The 16,318-nt window shown below is 33.6% G+C and overlaps 2 protein-coding genes across 3 annotated transcripts; both read left to right on the top strand.

The window, feature by feature from the left end:
• The first annotated feature begins 2,960 nt into the window (after nucleotides 1–2,960).
• On the top strand, nucleotides 2,961–4,316 carry LOC145822481 (uncharacterized). 2 transcript variants are annotated; one of them, XM_082919553.1, is made up of 3 exons: nucleotides 2,961–3,049; nucleotides 3,173–3,381; nucleotides 3,944–4,316. In XM_082919553.1, the coding sequence occupies exons 2-3, from the start codon at nucleotides 3,244–3,246 to the stop codon at nucleotides 4,088–4,090; spliced, it is 285 nt and encodes a 94-aa protein (XP_082775679.1). In that variant the 5' UTR covers nucleotides 2,961–3,049; nucleotides 3,173–3,243; the 3' UTR covers nucleotides 4,091–4,316. The 2 variants fall into 2 exon arrangements, with proteins under 2 accessions (XP_082775679.1, XP_082775680.1); XM_082919554.1 differs by lacking the exon at nucleotides 2,961–3,049 and having other exon boundaries at nucleotides 3,139–3,381.
• Nucleotides 4,317–5,081: 765 nt separating this feature from the next.
• ABCB29 (ABC2 homolog 12) lies at nucleotides 5,082–15,140 on the top strand. The gene is made up of 10 exons (XM_028263747.2): nucleotides 5,082–6,026; nucleotides 7,517–7,603; nucleotides 7,700–7,807; nucleotides 9,039–9,305; nucleotides 10,160–10,243; nucleotides 12,568–12,784; nucleotides 12,900–12,985; nucleotides 13,809–13,996; nucleotides 14,267–14,396; nucleotides 14,703–15,140. Exons 1-10 carry the CDS (start codon nucleotides 5,403–5,405, stop codon nucleotides 14,847–14,849), a joined length of 1,938 nt encoding a protein of 645 aa, XP_028119548.2. The 5' UTR covers nucleotides 5,082–5,402; the 3' UTR covers nucleotides 14,850–15,140.
• The last annotated feature ends 1,178 nt before the right edge of the window (nucleotides 15,141–16,318 follow it).

Raw genomic sequence — 16,318 nt, 5'->3', positions numbered from 1 at the left:
AATATATTAAAAAAGAAAGAAAAAAGATTGAATGTATATTTAGTTTTTGTTGTGAACCTTAAAAAATAAATAAATAAATAAATAAAAATAAAAAATTGTTAACATTAAATATATTAAAAAAGAAAAAAAAAAATTGTAGGTATATTTAGCTTTTGTTGCGAACCTTAAAAAAAAAAAAATGGTTGTTAACATTAAATATAAAAAATAAAAATAAAATAAAAAAGGGGATTAAAGTGGGTTGGGGAAAATCCAAACCCATTAAGAAATGGGGAGAGTGGTACCCATGGGAAATGAGAAAAATTTATTATAGGGGAATGGAGATTGGGAATTAATATCCACCCAATTAACTCCATTGCCATCCCTATTGTGGAATGCATTATTTATTTATTTATTTTTGTTTGTGTTATGCCCTTTCGTGCGTGGTTGTGGTTAGAGAGATGGGTAATATTTGTATGAAGAGAAACATTACAGAATCAATTACATAATAACAATGCTACTAATATATAAAATTGAACTAAAAAATGAAATACATGGCTTAAAATTCATTTTAGATATAATTCATATCCTATCATATTTTTTAAAAATTAATATCATATCAAATTTGAATTTAGATCTGTTAGCAAAAATTCAGTTTAAATCCAATCGACAGTGATTGATCTACCGGCTTCAACCAGTTTTAATAAATACAAAAATATCAGGTTTTGTGGTTGAGTTTTATGCCTTAAACAAATTAAAAACTTCTTTGGAGATACTTAAGTAAAGAAGGATTTGAACAAACAAAAAATGTATTTATTCAATTAAATTGTCACTTGCTATCAGTTATAAGAACTTAAACAATAACAAAGAACTAAAAAATACACCAATCCACGGAAAAAAGAGAAGTGAGGGTTGAGAAAAGTTATTTCTAATGTACTCTTAAAATGACTAATTTAGAACTACTCTTAAATAATTTTTCACGAGTGTGATTGATAGTTGTTGATAATCTTTGTATCTCTCTTCGCCTATTTATAGGCTTAGTCACTTGAGAAAAAGAGATAACCTAAGCTTACGATTTCCTCAACAAACTTATGATTTTCTTAACATTATCCATGTCCCATGTTTGATAAGAACCATTTTGCATATTTGATGCTTGATTTGATCTCGGCTCTTTGATCTCAGCAACTAACTTTTAATTTGCTGCAATTGCTAACTTTCTAACCCTTCATTTAACATGTCATCATGCCACGTCCCTAACACATCTGTCATGACACTTTAGTATGCATGCCGATAGAAATAATAATAATAAAAACATATGTGGTCAAGGTTATTCTTTGAAAATAGTTTATGATTTCAATCGACAGATCATAATTAAACTTGGCCATTATTAATAAGTCATAATAGACAGAAAATTAAAATGTGGTGTAAACAATATCACATATTTCATTTTTTTGTATAATTTTTTACATAATTATACTCATGCAAGTGGATCTCATAAACTTGTAAGTGTCCTGCAATTGATTTTTGTGTTTATAATATTATTTTTACATTAATGCTTAAATGTTTTGTTGGAAATAGTTATAAAATTCTAGATAAAATCAGAATTTTTTTCCTAAGTTTGATCTATTTTTTAGGTGGGCCCCGTGCGTCGATTTCACGGGTCAAAGTGGTAACGCGTTCTATGCCGTATTGTGATTCACGTGGTATATTTGGTTGCTCAAAACCATTACCGTGTGAATGGGAAATTGAAGCCAAAGTGTGCTCCATAAAAATGGAGTTTTGGTGAAAATTCCTTAAGGTTGTAAAATGGCTTGTCCCACATTGATTTTGTGGGAAGTTTTGAATGGGTTTATAAGGCTTGAATTTGGTACTTGGGGTGTGCCCCAAGGGGTACCCAAGTGTTTTAGAGGGTGAGGTTATGGGCAAAATGGGCTACACCCATTGGACCCAAAAATACCACACGTGCGCCGTCGCCATCCCGTCGGGCGCGGGTGTGAGGTTGGGCTTGCTTGGTCCAATACTAATATTTTTGGACAAAAAACATTTGAATTTAATTTTATCCGGAAATAAACTGATTTGATTTTACTGTACATCCAAACAGGGCCCTTCCCGAAATAAAACTAGTCTGGTTTTTAACATACATCCAAACAGGGCCCTTCCCGGTTTTGTATCTGTTTAAATTATGAACCCAACAAATTAAAATCTGTTTGAATTCAAAACAAACAGGTTTCATACCTGTTCAATTCAAAACCAGCAGCCACCTTTACATCTATAAATAGACTAGCCTCCCATGTGGATTTTACTCTAATTTTTCGTACTCCATCCTCTGCTATAAATCTCTGCATTTTGCTGCATTTAATTTCTGAAAGAAAAAGTGTAAACACTTAGTGTGTTCGTAAGGCAAACAATTTGTAGTGCTACTATTGTTTGTAGTAGATCATTTCATCTTGGGAGATAGACGTCCAAATTCTAAAAGCACCGTGGAGATGACGAATCTGTCTTAAGGACACAGTGTCAAACACTGGACTTGATCAGATTATAATTCGAAGAAAATAAATCAAGTAAGTTATTTAATTTATTTTCAGTGTTATTATTATTTATTTAAATCAGATTTTAATTTTATTTTTGTAACAAAATAAAATCTGTTTTTATTTATTTATTTTTATTTCAAGTTTGAATTTTGTAATCAAACAAATTCTCTCATTTTCTTTATTTCTTTTATATTCTGTTTATTGTTAAGTACACAAACTGAATTAATTAATTACAGTGCAGATTGTCCAACATGTTTAAGATCTCATTTTCTTGAATATATACCTCTATTTTCTTCCCAAAGTAAGGAATTACATACAAGAGTGAAGAGAAAACATCTCTCATACAGTTAAGAGATGAAATGACAAAAAGAATGTCCAAAGTTTAAGCAACACGTAGCTCTTACTACAAGGTAACCTTCAAGGGTTATTTGGTCATTTAGACGTCCGAAGTCAGTTATATCCAACAGCTTTTCCCGGACAGTTGGCAAGCAAAGAAAAGAAAGTCGTTAAGAGCCAGCCAATCTCTCACTCTCACCCAAATGGTAAACTTTCTGGGTATGCTGACACGTGTTTGTGGTGTATTCTCTCCTCTTCTTCATGATTTCCATGAAAACCATGCTTATAGATCTGTTCTCTCTCTCTCTCTTTGTGTTGTCTTTTCACAGCAAGTCCTTTGACAACAACAAATTAAGAAAGAAGTAACATACTGAAGGTAAAGATTTTCCTAGTCGAGAAAATGGAGGCAACAAATGGAATTCCAAATGATAAGAAATTTCCGGCAGCCGACATCGACAAGGAATTGAATCCTGGCCAGAACAAGAATTTTGTGGTTGATCCTATATCAACCCAAGTTGCTGCCTCAAAGGAGTACAAGGTACATTTACAAATTTTTAACATTATAGTGATTTTGGTCCTCTTTAAGATATTGAATGAGATTATAATGATTAGATTAGCATATAACAGGGTATAAAAGTGAAAAGTTATTTTTGCATTAGTTGAAATTATGTGACTGATTGTATCACAAGATCATTAATCCACAAATTTTGAATATTAGTAATATTATGGGACTATCAATTCCATACTAGTCTTCAAATGTTAGCGATCCCTCTAACAATGCCTACTAAATGGAATCATGCTTTTTTTTCTCTCTTTATTCATGTCTATTACTTTATCCTGACTAATTTTCGGATATTTGTAATCTCATATCCAACATATACCAAATAATTATCAGATCCTCAACCTAACGACTTTATCTCTCCGCGTCCGTAAAAAGTTTTTTACAATAAATGTGAATGTACAGTAAAAATGCAAGATATAAAATGATATTAATTGTAAAATTCATAGTGTGTTCATTTTCCTTGTGGTATTTTGTTGCTATTTATATTGCTGATAATTTTCCTTTTTTTTTAATTTTATTTTATTATTTTTTTTTGAAGGAACAAGCTGCAGAAATTAAAAAACAGAAAGAAAGGAAAAAGAAGGATGCATTGCAAACCCTCAAGACTACCATTATTGTTTCCGGGATTGTTGTGGCTGTGGCTGGTGCTATCTTTGCCATTACCAAGAAATTAAAAGAAAAATGAAATCTTCCCCGATGCGATACCATTAATCCCAACAAATTTTATATTGTTTTTCAATTTTGTTTAATTTTTTTTTTAAATTTATTTGTATTGATTTTTTCTTGGTAATTGGTATGTCCATATTTGGTTATGTGGAAAGTATCAAAGCATGAAACTAAGCTAATACTATTTTTCTTTGTTAACTGTATTCACCAAGTTCATATTATATACTAAGATCATAAATTTGAATACTTTCAAGTTTTTTTTTTTTTTTTTTTTTTTCTTTTGAGTGTTGCTTGGTGCACCTATAGTAGTTTTTTCACATATGGGTTGCTAGCATGATTTGGGAGGCAAAAAGTTTAGAAAACCAGGGAAAAAAATCTCAGAACTTGAGCCAAAACTTCAGATTGATGGTGTTGATTTAATTTTCTTGTTCATAAACCAATCTCTGCTATCGATTTCACATTCTAAATAAATTCTTGGTATGTTTTTTTTCTGAGTTTGTTGACTCACTGTTTGGAAGGAGATGGCATTGGCCAAGAATGTCAAGAGTGTGATAAATGGAACTTTTGATATGATGTGATCAACTTCAAATTAAGATTAAAATTAAATTGAAAAAATAATTAAGGGATCAACATATGCATTGTAAAAAATTTCTCCTTCAAATAAGTCAACAACACAGGGCTAAATCGGTAAAAAAATTAAGAAGTCAAGATTCAAATTGATGAAATAAAAACAAAAATATATCAGAATCTCATTTATTGCCAAGTTAAATTCTAAAGTTATTTTTGTAAAGGGAATGACTTAAATCTAGTTGAAATTTCAACTGGACCGACGTCTCTTATCAATCAGAATTAATAAATAAATTTTTTTTACCGGTCAGAATTAATGAAATATTTCAATTGGATTAGATAATTAAAAAACTTGATAGGTAAAATACCTCAACTGTCTAGTCCAATTGAACTTTCACCTGAAGACAAGTCATTTCATTTTGTAAATTTATCAACTTTCTTTTATATTTGTTCTCCTTAAATTTTTCCAAACAAAGGGAGGACAACATGAGACAAACACAATCTTATCTAATTTTTTTCCCTAAACTTTTTAAAACAAATAAAATTATAAATGAGTGGAATACTGGATTAGATTGTTCAAATTTATTTATTTATTTATTTATAGATAATATGAAATGAGTTTAACTTTTTTTTAAATAAAAAAAAAACACGTATTCCGGGAAAAACAAGGATAACTTCCTTCCCATCCGAGCCATTGACCTTTCTTTCTCTCTCTTTTCTAAATAAACAATGAAAGCTTCCTCTGCTCCTACACCTCTCCAAAAATGGCCCTACTTCTTCAACTATCTCCCTCCTCCTCCAATCCTCTCCTCCATTTCAATTTCAATTTCAATTTCAATTTCAAACCCAAATCCAAATCAAGTCATTTCAGCATCACCACCAACCTCCACCCAACTCTCACTCTCAAACCCACCTCTCCAATTCAATCCTCTGCATCCCACACCACTCCCTCCCCCTCCAACCGCCTCTCTCCACCACTCTCTTCCCTCGGTTCCATCTCCCCCTACGTCCAATCCCAATGGAAGCCAATCCTCGCCGGCTGGCTCTGCAGCGCCGTCTCAGTCTACTCTCTCTCCTTGATGGTCCCTAAGATTGGGAAATTCTCTGCGGTGATGAGTGCGGTCGATGCGGTGAGGCTGAGAGAGGAGGCCCTGCTGCTTGGGGCTATGGCCATGGTTAGGTTGGTGGCCAATTACTGGCAACAGGCGTTTCTGTGGGACGCGGCGTTGAAGGCGGTGTTCGAGATTAGGGTTTTCGTGTTCGAGAGGATTTTGAAGAGGGATTTAGGGTTTTTTGAAGGTGGTGGTGGTGTTTCTGGTGGTGATATCGCGTATCGGATCACTGCCGAGGCTTCTGATGTTGCTGATACTATCCACGCTCTCCTCGATGTGAGTCTTTTCTCCAATGTAAATTCACTACAATTTACAACTGTATTTCATGTCAATATTAGTCTTTTATCTGTCAAATTGTTGTCAATTGGTATTGTTGTTATTTGTTTGCTTAGAGAAAATGATTTATTGGTGAAAACTCCATTCCTAAAGTTGAAGGTTTAATCTTTTTGGTGAGAAGGACACGCGTTGAAAAGTTGCCACAAGCTGCTGGTGGCAGTGAGGTGGACAGATAGGTGATATGTGTGCGGATGGTAGGACATTTGAACAAATAGTTGGATAGAGGTGATATGTGTGCGGATAGTAGGACATTTGAACAAATAGTTGGATAAATAGGTGACACGTGTATAGATAATAGGACATTTGAATAGACAGTTGAATAGATGGGTGTCACGTGTACAAATAGTTGGACATTTGAATAGATAGTTGCACATATAGGTGACACTTGTACTAATGATACATTTGAATAGATAGACAGATGGGTAAGTTTTGAACAAATAATGTCTTTTTGGTCCAAAAGATTTAAGCTTGGGCCAAGAGTTTCATAAATGAATCTCTGGCCTGAGTGCCCTAAAGAAAAAAGCTGAGGACATTTTTGTATATTTACACAGCAAAAACTACTTAGATAGATTTTCTGCCTTTTCATTTCTTAGAGCTACTCCAACGCAAAGAAGTTATTTTACACACACACACACACACACACACACACCCCAAAAAAAAAATTCAATTTACCTAGCTACTTTTTTCCAACACTACGTTTTATTTTAGCTATCCATCAAAACTAACTTGAACATTATTTGATGGTGTGGCATTTTTCCATTGGTTGACTAAATTTAGCTACCCTTTAATAGTTGGCCAAATGTACCAAACCAAATTGACAAGAGGCAAAATGCCTAACTAATTAGAGAGTCAGTTGGAGTTGCAAAAAGTGGGAAGATCTAGCTATTTTGCCTAACAGGCCTCATTTGGAGAGCCTGTTTGAAATGTCAATGCTATTACAATTTTGCCTATCCAAAGTAAACATTTTAATTCGCTGATCCACTTTTTCATGTTTCTACACCAACCATGTTATTTATTTTAGATTCATCCCAACACTATTCACTTTATGAAATGGCACATCAACAATAAAGATAGGACAGGATCATAAGGTCCCTTCATTTTTCTAAGCCTTGTAAGGCTAGCTACATTTAGCTAATGAATTTAGGTTAAGGCAAAATACCTAACCATATGCTTAGTATGTTGGAGTTGAAAAAAGTGAGTTATACTAGTTTTAGCTAATAGGAATCATATGTGTAGTGTGTTGGAGATGCTTTTTACAATTTTACACATTATTCAGTTTTTTAAGCCAATAATCTAAAAAGCTAATTTCTATGAGTTGCCAAATGGGCAGCCTTCTATTACAGATTATTAGGTAGGTGAAAGAAGCTTGTCAATATATTTATTTATTTATAGGTATTTTGAATCTGAATTTTTTTCCCTTCATATGGCAGACGATTGTACCTAGTATTCTGCAGCTATCAGCAATGGCAACTCAGATGCTGGTTATAAGCCCTGTTCTCTCATTGATTTCTGCCTTGGTGAGGAATGAATTAAGTAAATTCTTCTCCTCTATTCTTTAGTTATTGGTTCATGTAGTTACTCAAGGATGTCAAATTTCTCTTGTGCACTTGAAGGTGATCCCATTGATGGCTTTTGTCACTGCATATCTTGGTGACAAGCTTCGTAAGATATCAAAGAAGGCTAATCTTAGCATTGCTGCTCTGTCAGCCTACCTAAATGAGGTATATTTTGATTTGTTACTCAAGAGATGAATAGCCGGTATTATTTCTTGCAAAATTAGCCTATGGATGCTACTATTTATTTTAAGCTCGTTGGTTGCCTCCCTACCTTTTGTTTTCGGTCCATCCCTAATTCATTCATCATCTCACATTATACGCTTTGACTGGGGTGATATGCTTAATTGTTGAAAGTGCAAGACCTTTATGCACTTTTTACCATCAGTTGAAGAGTTTGATCTTGCCATGCGCCCCCCAGGTCCCAGTTGGATATGCCCAAGCTTCTGGTGGACCAAGAAAAGATGGCCCTTGGTTTGTTAAAGCTGTCTGTCATGATTTCCCTGTATTTGCTTTATTTCCCAATCCTTCACTTTGTTTTACAAAGCAATAACACTGTTTACTTTTCTTCTGATAATTTTTAAGTTTTATGACATTTGCAATCGTCACTATCTTCGTTTGCAAACATTCCTTCTTGTTACTGTAAGGTTCGTCAGAGTTGGAATGTACTTCAACAGTTAAGCTTAATCTTCTACACTTTCCTAGCTCACCAAACATTCTCTATTTCAATCTATTGAATGGAGAAGATTATTCTATTTACCAAGCATATGCGGATCCAATCTGAGGCCTATTTATATTCTAGCCTCCAAGGCAGTTTTTCCCTGGTGCATGGTACACATCAGTACTCCAGTGCATTTCTCCCTCTGAGTTGGAGTGAGTATGTTTTGAAAAGGAAGCTCATGTTAGGCTCAAAAGGGTTTGCAAGGGTTATTGATAATTAGAAGAAATGATAGCCTCCCTTCATTCCTGGAGAGACTGATAAGATATCCCGACACAGGGCTACTGGCCATCTGCCTGGAATTTCGGGTTTAATCATATTTTGCCTTCAATTTGAAGTTCTTAGTTACTTCGACCGGATGAATTTTAGCAAGGGAGTATGGTTTGACCCCGATCATATTATCTTTTCTGATTCTTCCCTCCATCAGTGAGGTTGCAGATCTGTTTCCCTTCATTTGTCTACTTTCCTTGCAAGATTTTCCCTGCCTTAATTCTTTCACATGCTATTTGTTATCCCTTTCAAAAACCTCCTTTTCATTTTTTATCATATGCTTGTCTTGATTTTGTGCTAGTTCCAGTCAGTGTCTTTTCTGTCTCCTTTTAAAGTGTGATGAAGTTATCGAACTCTCTCACATAAGATTTATTTAATTTTGCTGATTAGCTTTTACATTTTATGTAATAGGTCCTCCCATCGATTCTTTTTGTGAAGGCTAACAATGCAGAACGCTCTGAGGGTGCTAGGTTTCGATGGCTAGCTGATGCCAACCTATCTGAACATTTGAAAAAGAGGAAAATGAAGGCACTAATTCCTCAGATTGTGCAAATAATATATTTTGGGGCATTATTGATATTTTGTGTTGGTTCACTGATGGTTTTCGGTGGTTCTTTCGATTGTTGTGGCATGGTTTCCTTTATAACATCATTGGTTTTCTTGATTGAGCCAATTCAGGTAATCATATCTATCTACAATAACATCATTGGTGTTGTGTCCTAGCAAATTTCTATTATGAGAAATGCTTGTTGTGGCTCTTGACTATGCCAATAAGCTTTCTTGTGGTATCGATGTGATAAAACTTTCCCTTTTATTAGTTTGTTAGATTGAGAAGTCTGAATTACCGCTGACATCAATGCATACAATGTTAAGCAATCTTTTCAGCCTCTTAAAATGACTAGTTCATGGAAGGGTGGAAGAGATGCAAGGTTATGACATATGACCTTGAGGAGGTGATTTCAGAACTTCTTATTGAGGTTTCTGCATGTTTTCTTTATATCTTTTTTACATTGGAAAAAAAGGACCCATTTGTGCGATGCAATTTCCAATGTGAGGGATATAATGAAACATATGGTGAAAAGGATTTTCAAACATTTTCTACATTGAAACTTGGGATGGGTTTTGGAATCTTGTGAAGTTTAGGCAAGTTAGTAAAGTCAATCAAATAGGCACCATATTCTCTATTAGTAGTCTTATTTCTGTGGTGGATCTACTTCTCTAGCATCCTATGTCTTGTTTTTCTTATTTTGGTTGCAATGGAACGAGAATACCCTTTCATATGATGTGATTTCCAATTTGAGTCAGAGATTTATGAAAAAAGAAGATGCATAAACTAAATTCTTATTTGGGTTAAATTTGTTTATTTTGTTTTATTGACAAGATGGAAATGGTTCTGGAATTTATTGTCATCTAATATTTTGTTGATAACCTATGCATATACCTTTTTCTAATTGTTCTTTTCTGTTTCTCATTATGGTTCAGCCTTTGAGGAGCTGTCTTGTTTTTCAATCTGAATTTGAAGAATCACGCAGGGGGTGGGAAAAGCATACAATGAATTGAAACAAGGAGAGCCAGCAATTGAACGCTTGTTTGATTTGACCAGGTTCCAATCTAAGGTAAATTTTCGGTTTAATCAACTTTGGTTATTTTCAGTTTCTAAGAAATATGGTTAGGCATTCTTTTGAATATAGACAGTCGATAAATGAAAAATAAAAACAGAGCAATGAACTGTAAACCTTACGTATTTGGGGCATCAAAGTTATTCCTCATATGACTTTGGTTATTTTCAATTTTCATGAAATATGGTTAGGCTAAGCATTCTCTTGAATATAGACAGTTGATAAATGAAAAATAAAAACCGAGCAATGAAGTGTAAACCTTAGGTATTAGAGACATCAATTCATTCCTCAGATGAGTTCAGGGTGTGCTGCACTTTACTTGGGTTGTGGAATTCCGGTCCATTCTTTTATGCCTTAAGTAGATTCCTTGATTGTGCAAAATTTCCTTTTATGTCCTCTTTGATCATATAAATTTTATTCAGAAAGATAGCTATGCATTCTTTTTTTAATTTTATTTTATTATCAGCAACAAGAAAATTATTTTAACAAAAGAAACGTTGAAGTATAACTGAGGGAGGACAAGAAGTCCACCAAGAAGATAAAACAAAAAAAGATGAAAACAAGCCACCAATCCTCACTCATTACAGATAGTTATCCAATCCCTAGAAATAAGAACAAGAAGGAATTCTTTTAAATGAGGGAGCCACCGCCAAAGCCTAAAAGGAAGCCATATAAACCACTTTCTCCCAAATACTTTCCAAGTCAGCATAATGTTCTTAAAAAATTCTAGCATTCCTTTCAAGCCACAACACCCAAAAAACCACAAGAACCACGCAACTCCAAAGAACCTGCACCCTTCCCTTTGATCCAAAAACTCAAAAATCAATACAATACAAAAACTCACAAGAAGGTGGAATAATCCACTTTGAAGAGGTAGATAAGTTAGCGATTAATTTGAGTAGTGCTGTACAAACAAAAAATCTTTACAGAATTTTGACCCAGAATGATGTGGCAACCCTTGGGTCCTATCACTTAAAAAACAAAGGCTCATTAATCAATGGTGGACGCAGAAATTTTGTAAAGAGGGGGCCAAATGTATAATAAAAATTGACTTTAAAATTTATTTTTATCACATTCTTACAAGTGTTTTGCACGTATATGGTATTTTATAAGTATACAACTTAACCATCATTCTTAAATTTGCAAATAATATTTTCATTCAATGGACATTTACAAAACAAAAATTATCAAAATAGGATTATAAATTTCTTTAACACTTTATACAAAATATATGATCATAATAACATATAAGTACATTTCACATTGATTATAATCACGTTGGGTTGTAACTAACACTAATTAAAGCCATACTTGAAGGTCATTTTGGTCATAACCAAAACCACCCCAACGAGTCACATTGAATACCACTTTGAAACATAATTAAAATATTAGAATGAGATGTAACTAATTTTGATTTTATAATTTGTTAGCCCCATCACCATAATGGCCTATAACCAAATACCACAATAATTTGTAACTAACATTAATTTAAACCAAAAATTATATATGATATATATTATGTATTATAGCATGACCGTAACTCAATGCTTCAAACAAATTGACAAAGTTGAGACTTGGGTGGAGGGGCCAAGTCTTTACAACTTATAAATCTAATAACAAATCTATATATACTAGTTGAGCTTACACAGATGGATGCGATGGTCCCCCCTAGCCACCCCCTACGTCCGCCATTGCCATTAATATGACTTGATTTTTCAAGATTGCCATTGTGATATTATTCTGGTATAAAATTCTGCATAGAATAGATTTTCTGTTTGTAGATCACTTTCCTAATTTGAGATGCCATTTGCTGGTTATTGGAAGAGTGGCATCATCATATATTTAAAACTAGCTATTTGTCTGACTTGGAAGCAATGGAGAGGTTTTTGATCTTACATGGTCTTTCACCTTCAAAAATTTGTTGCTGTGTGTTTTTTCAGGTTTTTTGTTTTATTTTTTATTTTTTATTTTTCTAAATGCTTGTGCTTCTCCACATAGTTCTCAGGCCTTGGTTCTAAAACCACCTCTTCATTTACATAGAATTCATGGCATCTATGAATTCTATGTAAATTTCAAGGTTAGAGTTTCACAGCTGGCAATATGCATGGCTATTTGGTTTTGGATCAGTATCTCCTCTATAGTAGTCCTTATTCATCAATTATGTTGATTGATGGTATTCAACTTAAACAAACTTGATATATTTTTGTCTCACTTTCTTGCAGTCTTGTTTATTTTGACTTGAAAGTGTAGGCAATTTTGTTGTTTGGTGCTGTTGAGATTTGATTTCGAAAATTGGCCACTTATTGTGTTATTTTATTTAGGTGATTGAAAAACTGGATGCTGTTAATTTAGACTGGGTTACCGGTGAGGTGATATTTCGTGACATCTCATTCAAATATGGTGAGGATATGCCTCTTGTATTAAATGGGTTGGACCTTCATATAAAAGCTGGAGAAACAGTTGCTTTTGTTGGGCCCTCAGGAGGAGGAAAGACGACCCTTATGAAACTGCTTCTTCGCCTTTATGATCCTTTGTGTGGTGAGTCATCTGTATTATAAACCTTGTTCTGACATATTTGTTTTGACATTTGACAATTTGTTTATGATTATTTTCATTATTTTTATGTGACCTTTTGTTTGTCCCATGTTAACAGGTTGTATACTAATAGATAATCATAAAATCCAAAATATTCGGTTGGAAAGTTTGAGGAGCCATGTTGGGCTGGTCTCTCAGGATACGGTGAGTAAATTGTCAACTACCTGATGTCATTTCTGCATATTTTTTGTTTGTGAACTTGGACATGGGCTGTATGTATGTTTTCATATTGAAGCTGTTCATTGTAGTTCATCATCAGATTCAAAATTTAGAATGTATATTTTCAAGTGTTTTATATGCATGCATAACTTTCAATCATGTGATTGTTTGGAAATGAATGGGTAATAAATTATTCATGAAAGGTTGAGTACCACAATTGTCACCCTGTTGGCCTGGAGTTGGGAGAAATGCATAGGTCCTTCTAGCAGTAATGGCCATTCATCAATTTGGAATTTCATAAATTGAATTGGGTTCAATTCAACATTATCATTAGAAAATTTAAAAGATCCTATTGAAATATAGAGTAAGCCAGTAAAAATCGCACTTGATCTTGATAATTTTGATAAAGACTTCTTCCACATTTGGTTGAAGGTTGGTCAGTTTTGAATTTTTACCCATCAAGGCCATAAAAAGGGTATAGATAATTCTCTCGACTACTTTTTGACTATTGGATTGGTTTTCTTGACGTTAGTCCTAGCATTAAGCGAAGAGTCTTGCACTGCTTTAGAAACAATTTGGCCCTTCAAGATTAAAAATTTTGAAAAAAAAAAAACAACTTTTTTTCTGAACAAATAGGTGATTAGTAGAGGCTTAGAATCAAGTGGTCATGACATTAGTCATAGGATTAGTCTTGTGGTCACTGTCAAACAAGACTTTAGGTTAAATGTTTAAGAAGCCATTGTTTTTATGTGCAAAGTGTTTGCAAGGTTTCATCCAATAATATGTTTTGACTTCTGTATTCTATCAGACACTTTTTTCAGGGACAGTTGCTGAAAACATTGGATATAGAGATCTAATGACAAAAATTGACATGGAGAGGGTTAAGCTTGCAGCACGAACAGCAAATGCTGATGAATTTATTGAATTACTTCCGAAACATTATGAAACCAATATTGGTCCTAGGGGCTCAAGTTTAAGTGGAGGCCAGAAGCAAAGGTGGGGTATCAAGTCCAGAATTTAAATTCTACTATTGATATAAATTTTGTGATAACTGGTCCAAGCTTTATAAGAATCTATTTCTTTCTTTCTTTTTTAAAATTATTATTGCAAAAGTTAATGGTGATCAGTCTATAATGGATGTATCTAGTAGTAGATAACTATGCGCAGTTTAGTCTCCATTTGATGGATCAAGTATTAGATCAGTGTGGAATTCCATTATATCTTAATTATGCTTCTGTTTAATTTTTGTTTCATTTGCAATTCCAGACTAGCTATTGCAAGGGCAGTCTATCAGAATTCATCGATTTTGATTTTGGATGAAGCAACTTCTGCTCTGGACAGCAGATCTGAGCTATTGGTGAGACAAGCTGTGCAGCGCTTAATGGAAAATCGTACTGTAAGGACAATTCATTAATCTATTTCCCTCCTCGTGTTTAAATCTTTTTAAATATCTTGGATGAAAAAGATTTGTTGCATACATTTTACCTGTGAAATATTGTTCTGACTCTAAATTGTTTGGAAATTAGAACTAAAGCATATGTGAAATAGCTGAATCAGGAAGATGACATTGCTTCACTCAAATATGACTGTTGCAGTTGTTTAGTTATGCATGAAACAGACTGTTGAACTGAAATGACAATCATTTTAAACGCTAATTGCTCAGATTTCATACTCTATGTAAGTTCCAATTTTTGCCATGTAGGTATTAGTCATTGCTCATCGTCTGCAGACGGTTCTGATGGCCAAACGAGTTTTCCTTCTACAGGATGGGAAGTTGAAGGAGCTAAAACATTCGTCTCTTTTGGATGATCACCATGACTCGCTTTCAGCATCTGAACTTGTGATATAATAGCATTGAAAAAGGTGATGGTGCAACTACTGAAGTTATTGCATTGCCGGCATATGCAGGAAACTGGTTTGGGTTGTGTAACTCCTTTTGAGATCAGTTATGATTCTTGTGTACACCCTTGAATAGCATTATGATTAGTAGTTTGAATTATATTTTTTTATTGTTATCAATAATGTATAGTGCTATGTTACCTAGAACGTAAATGTTCAGATAGATTGAATGAAAACATGAACGTGATACACTATATATTCTAAAAATTAGACATCTAATAAAATGTTAATTATGTAAAAACATATTTCTATGAGCTAATCCCCTTTTTTATGTTGTCATGTCAAACTTAACTCGCATTAAATTTTAATAAATTATATTTGAATTCTTAAAAAAAATTTACTGCCAAGGAAACTTGCACTTTTGAAATGGAACACGTTTTTTGTTATAATTTTGGTTTTACCAAACATGATTGGAATTTTTTTTCATTTTGAAATTTTTGGGGTATTGTAGATAATCCTCCATGATTAAGAGATTTTTAAATTTTTTTTTTTTTTTTTTTTTTTACTTTATTGTATTGTTAATAACTTAACAAAATCGATGTTCAATGGTTCAAAATCTTATTATGTGGCAAAATTCTTTCCTCGAATGAGGGCCTCCAATGTATAAAAAAAAAGGACTTATTGATTTTATTTTGGCTCTTTGTGCATGATTATCAAATTTGTGCCAAACAGAACAAAAATAAGAAATCTCTCGTATAATTCTATCGTGCTGGTGTAAAACAAAAATGTCATGTGATTGGAGTTTAGTATTGAATTTCATTACATCCTCGAAATATTTTCACAACTTTTCATATTCATTTTTTTGGTAACCAAACAAAATTTTTTTTTTTTTTTTTTTAACAATTACATATTTATTTTCTAATATTTTCTTTTAATCTAACCAAAATAAATAAATAGATTTGACTTCTTTCACTTCATATAAACAAAAATTCAAAAAAATTACAAAAAAAAAATAATCAAGTTGACTCTACTAATAATTTAAATCCTAATTCTTTAATTATTTTAATTTAAATTCTCGATAGTGGTTATGGACTAGGAAATGAAGGAAACATGAACCGGGAAAGTGGTTATAGACTAGGAAATAGGGGTGCAACTCGGGTGGGTTCGGTCAGGTTGGGGGTTTACCCAAGCCCACCCTGAATTGTGTTTGGCAGTGCCCAAGCCGCCCAAGCCCGACCATCAACCCGAGCATGGTTGCCCAAGCCTGGACCATGCTTTATAATTTGAACTCGGGTTTGCCCAAATTGCCCGAATTGCACTAGACAACAAACAGCTTCTGCAATGGTGCTTCTCCAAACAAGCCCTCTAGAGTGCCTACTCTGTTTGAAGAAGTTGCTGGAGCCTGGTGGCACTAGCTTGTTTGAGTTAAAGACACATATCACACTCTTAAGAAACAGAGTCAGCCATTGCCATTGGGAT

Source organism: Camellia sinensis, chromosome 3, assembly GCF_055761805.1.
Source record: "Camellia sinensis isolate YWXY chromosome 3, ASM5576180v1, whole genome shotgun sequence".
Classification (NCBI taxonomy): Eukaryota; Viridiplantae; Streptophyta; class Magnoliopsida; order Ericales; family Theaceae; genus Camellia; species Camellia sinensis.
The sequence above is the reverse complement of the archived record's forward strand: the minus strand, read 5'-3'. Positions and strand labels throughout refer to the sequence as shown.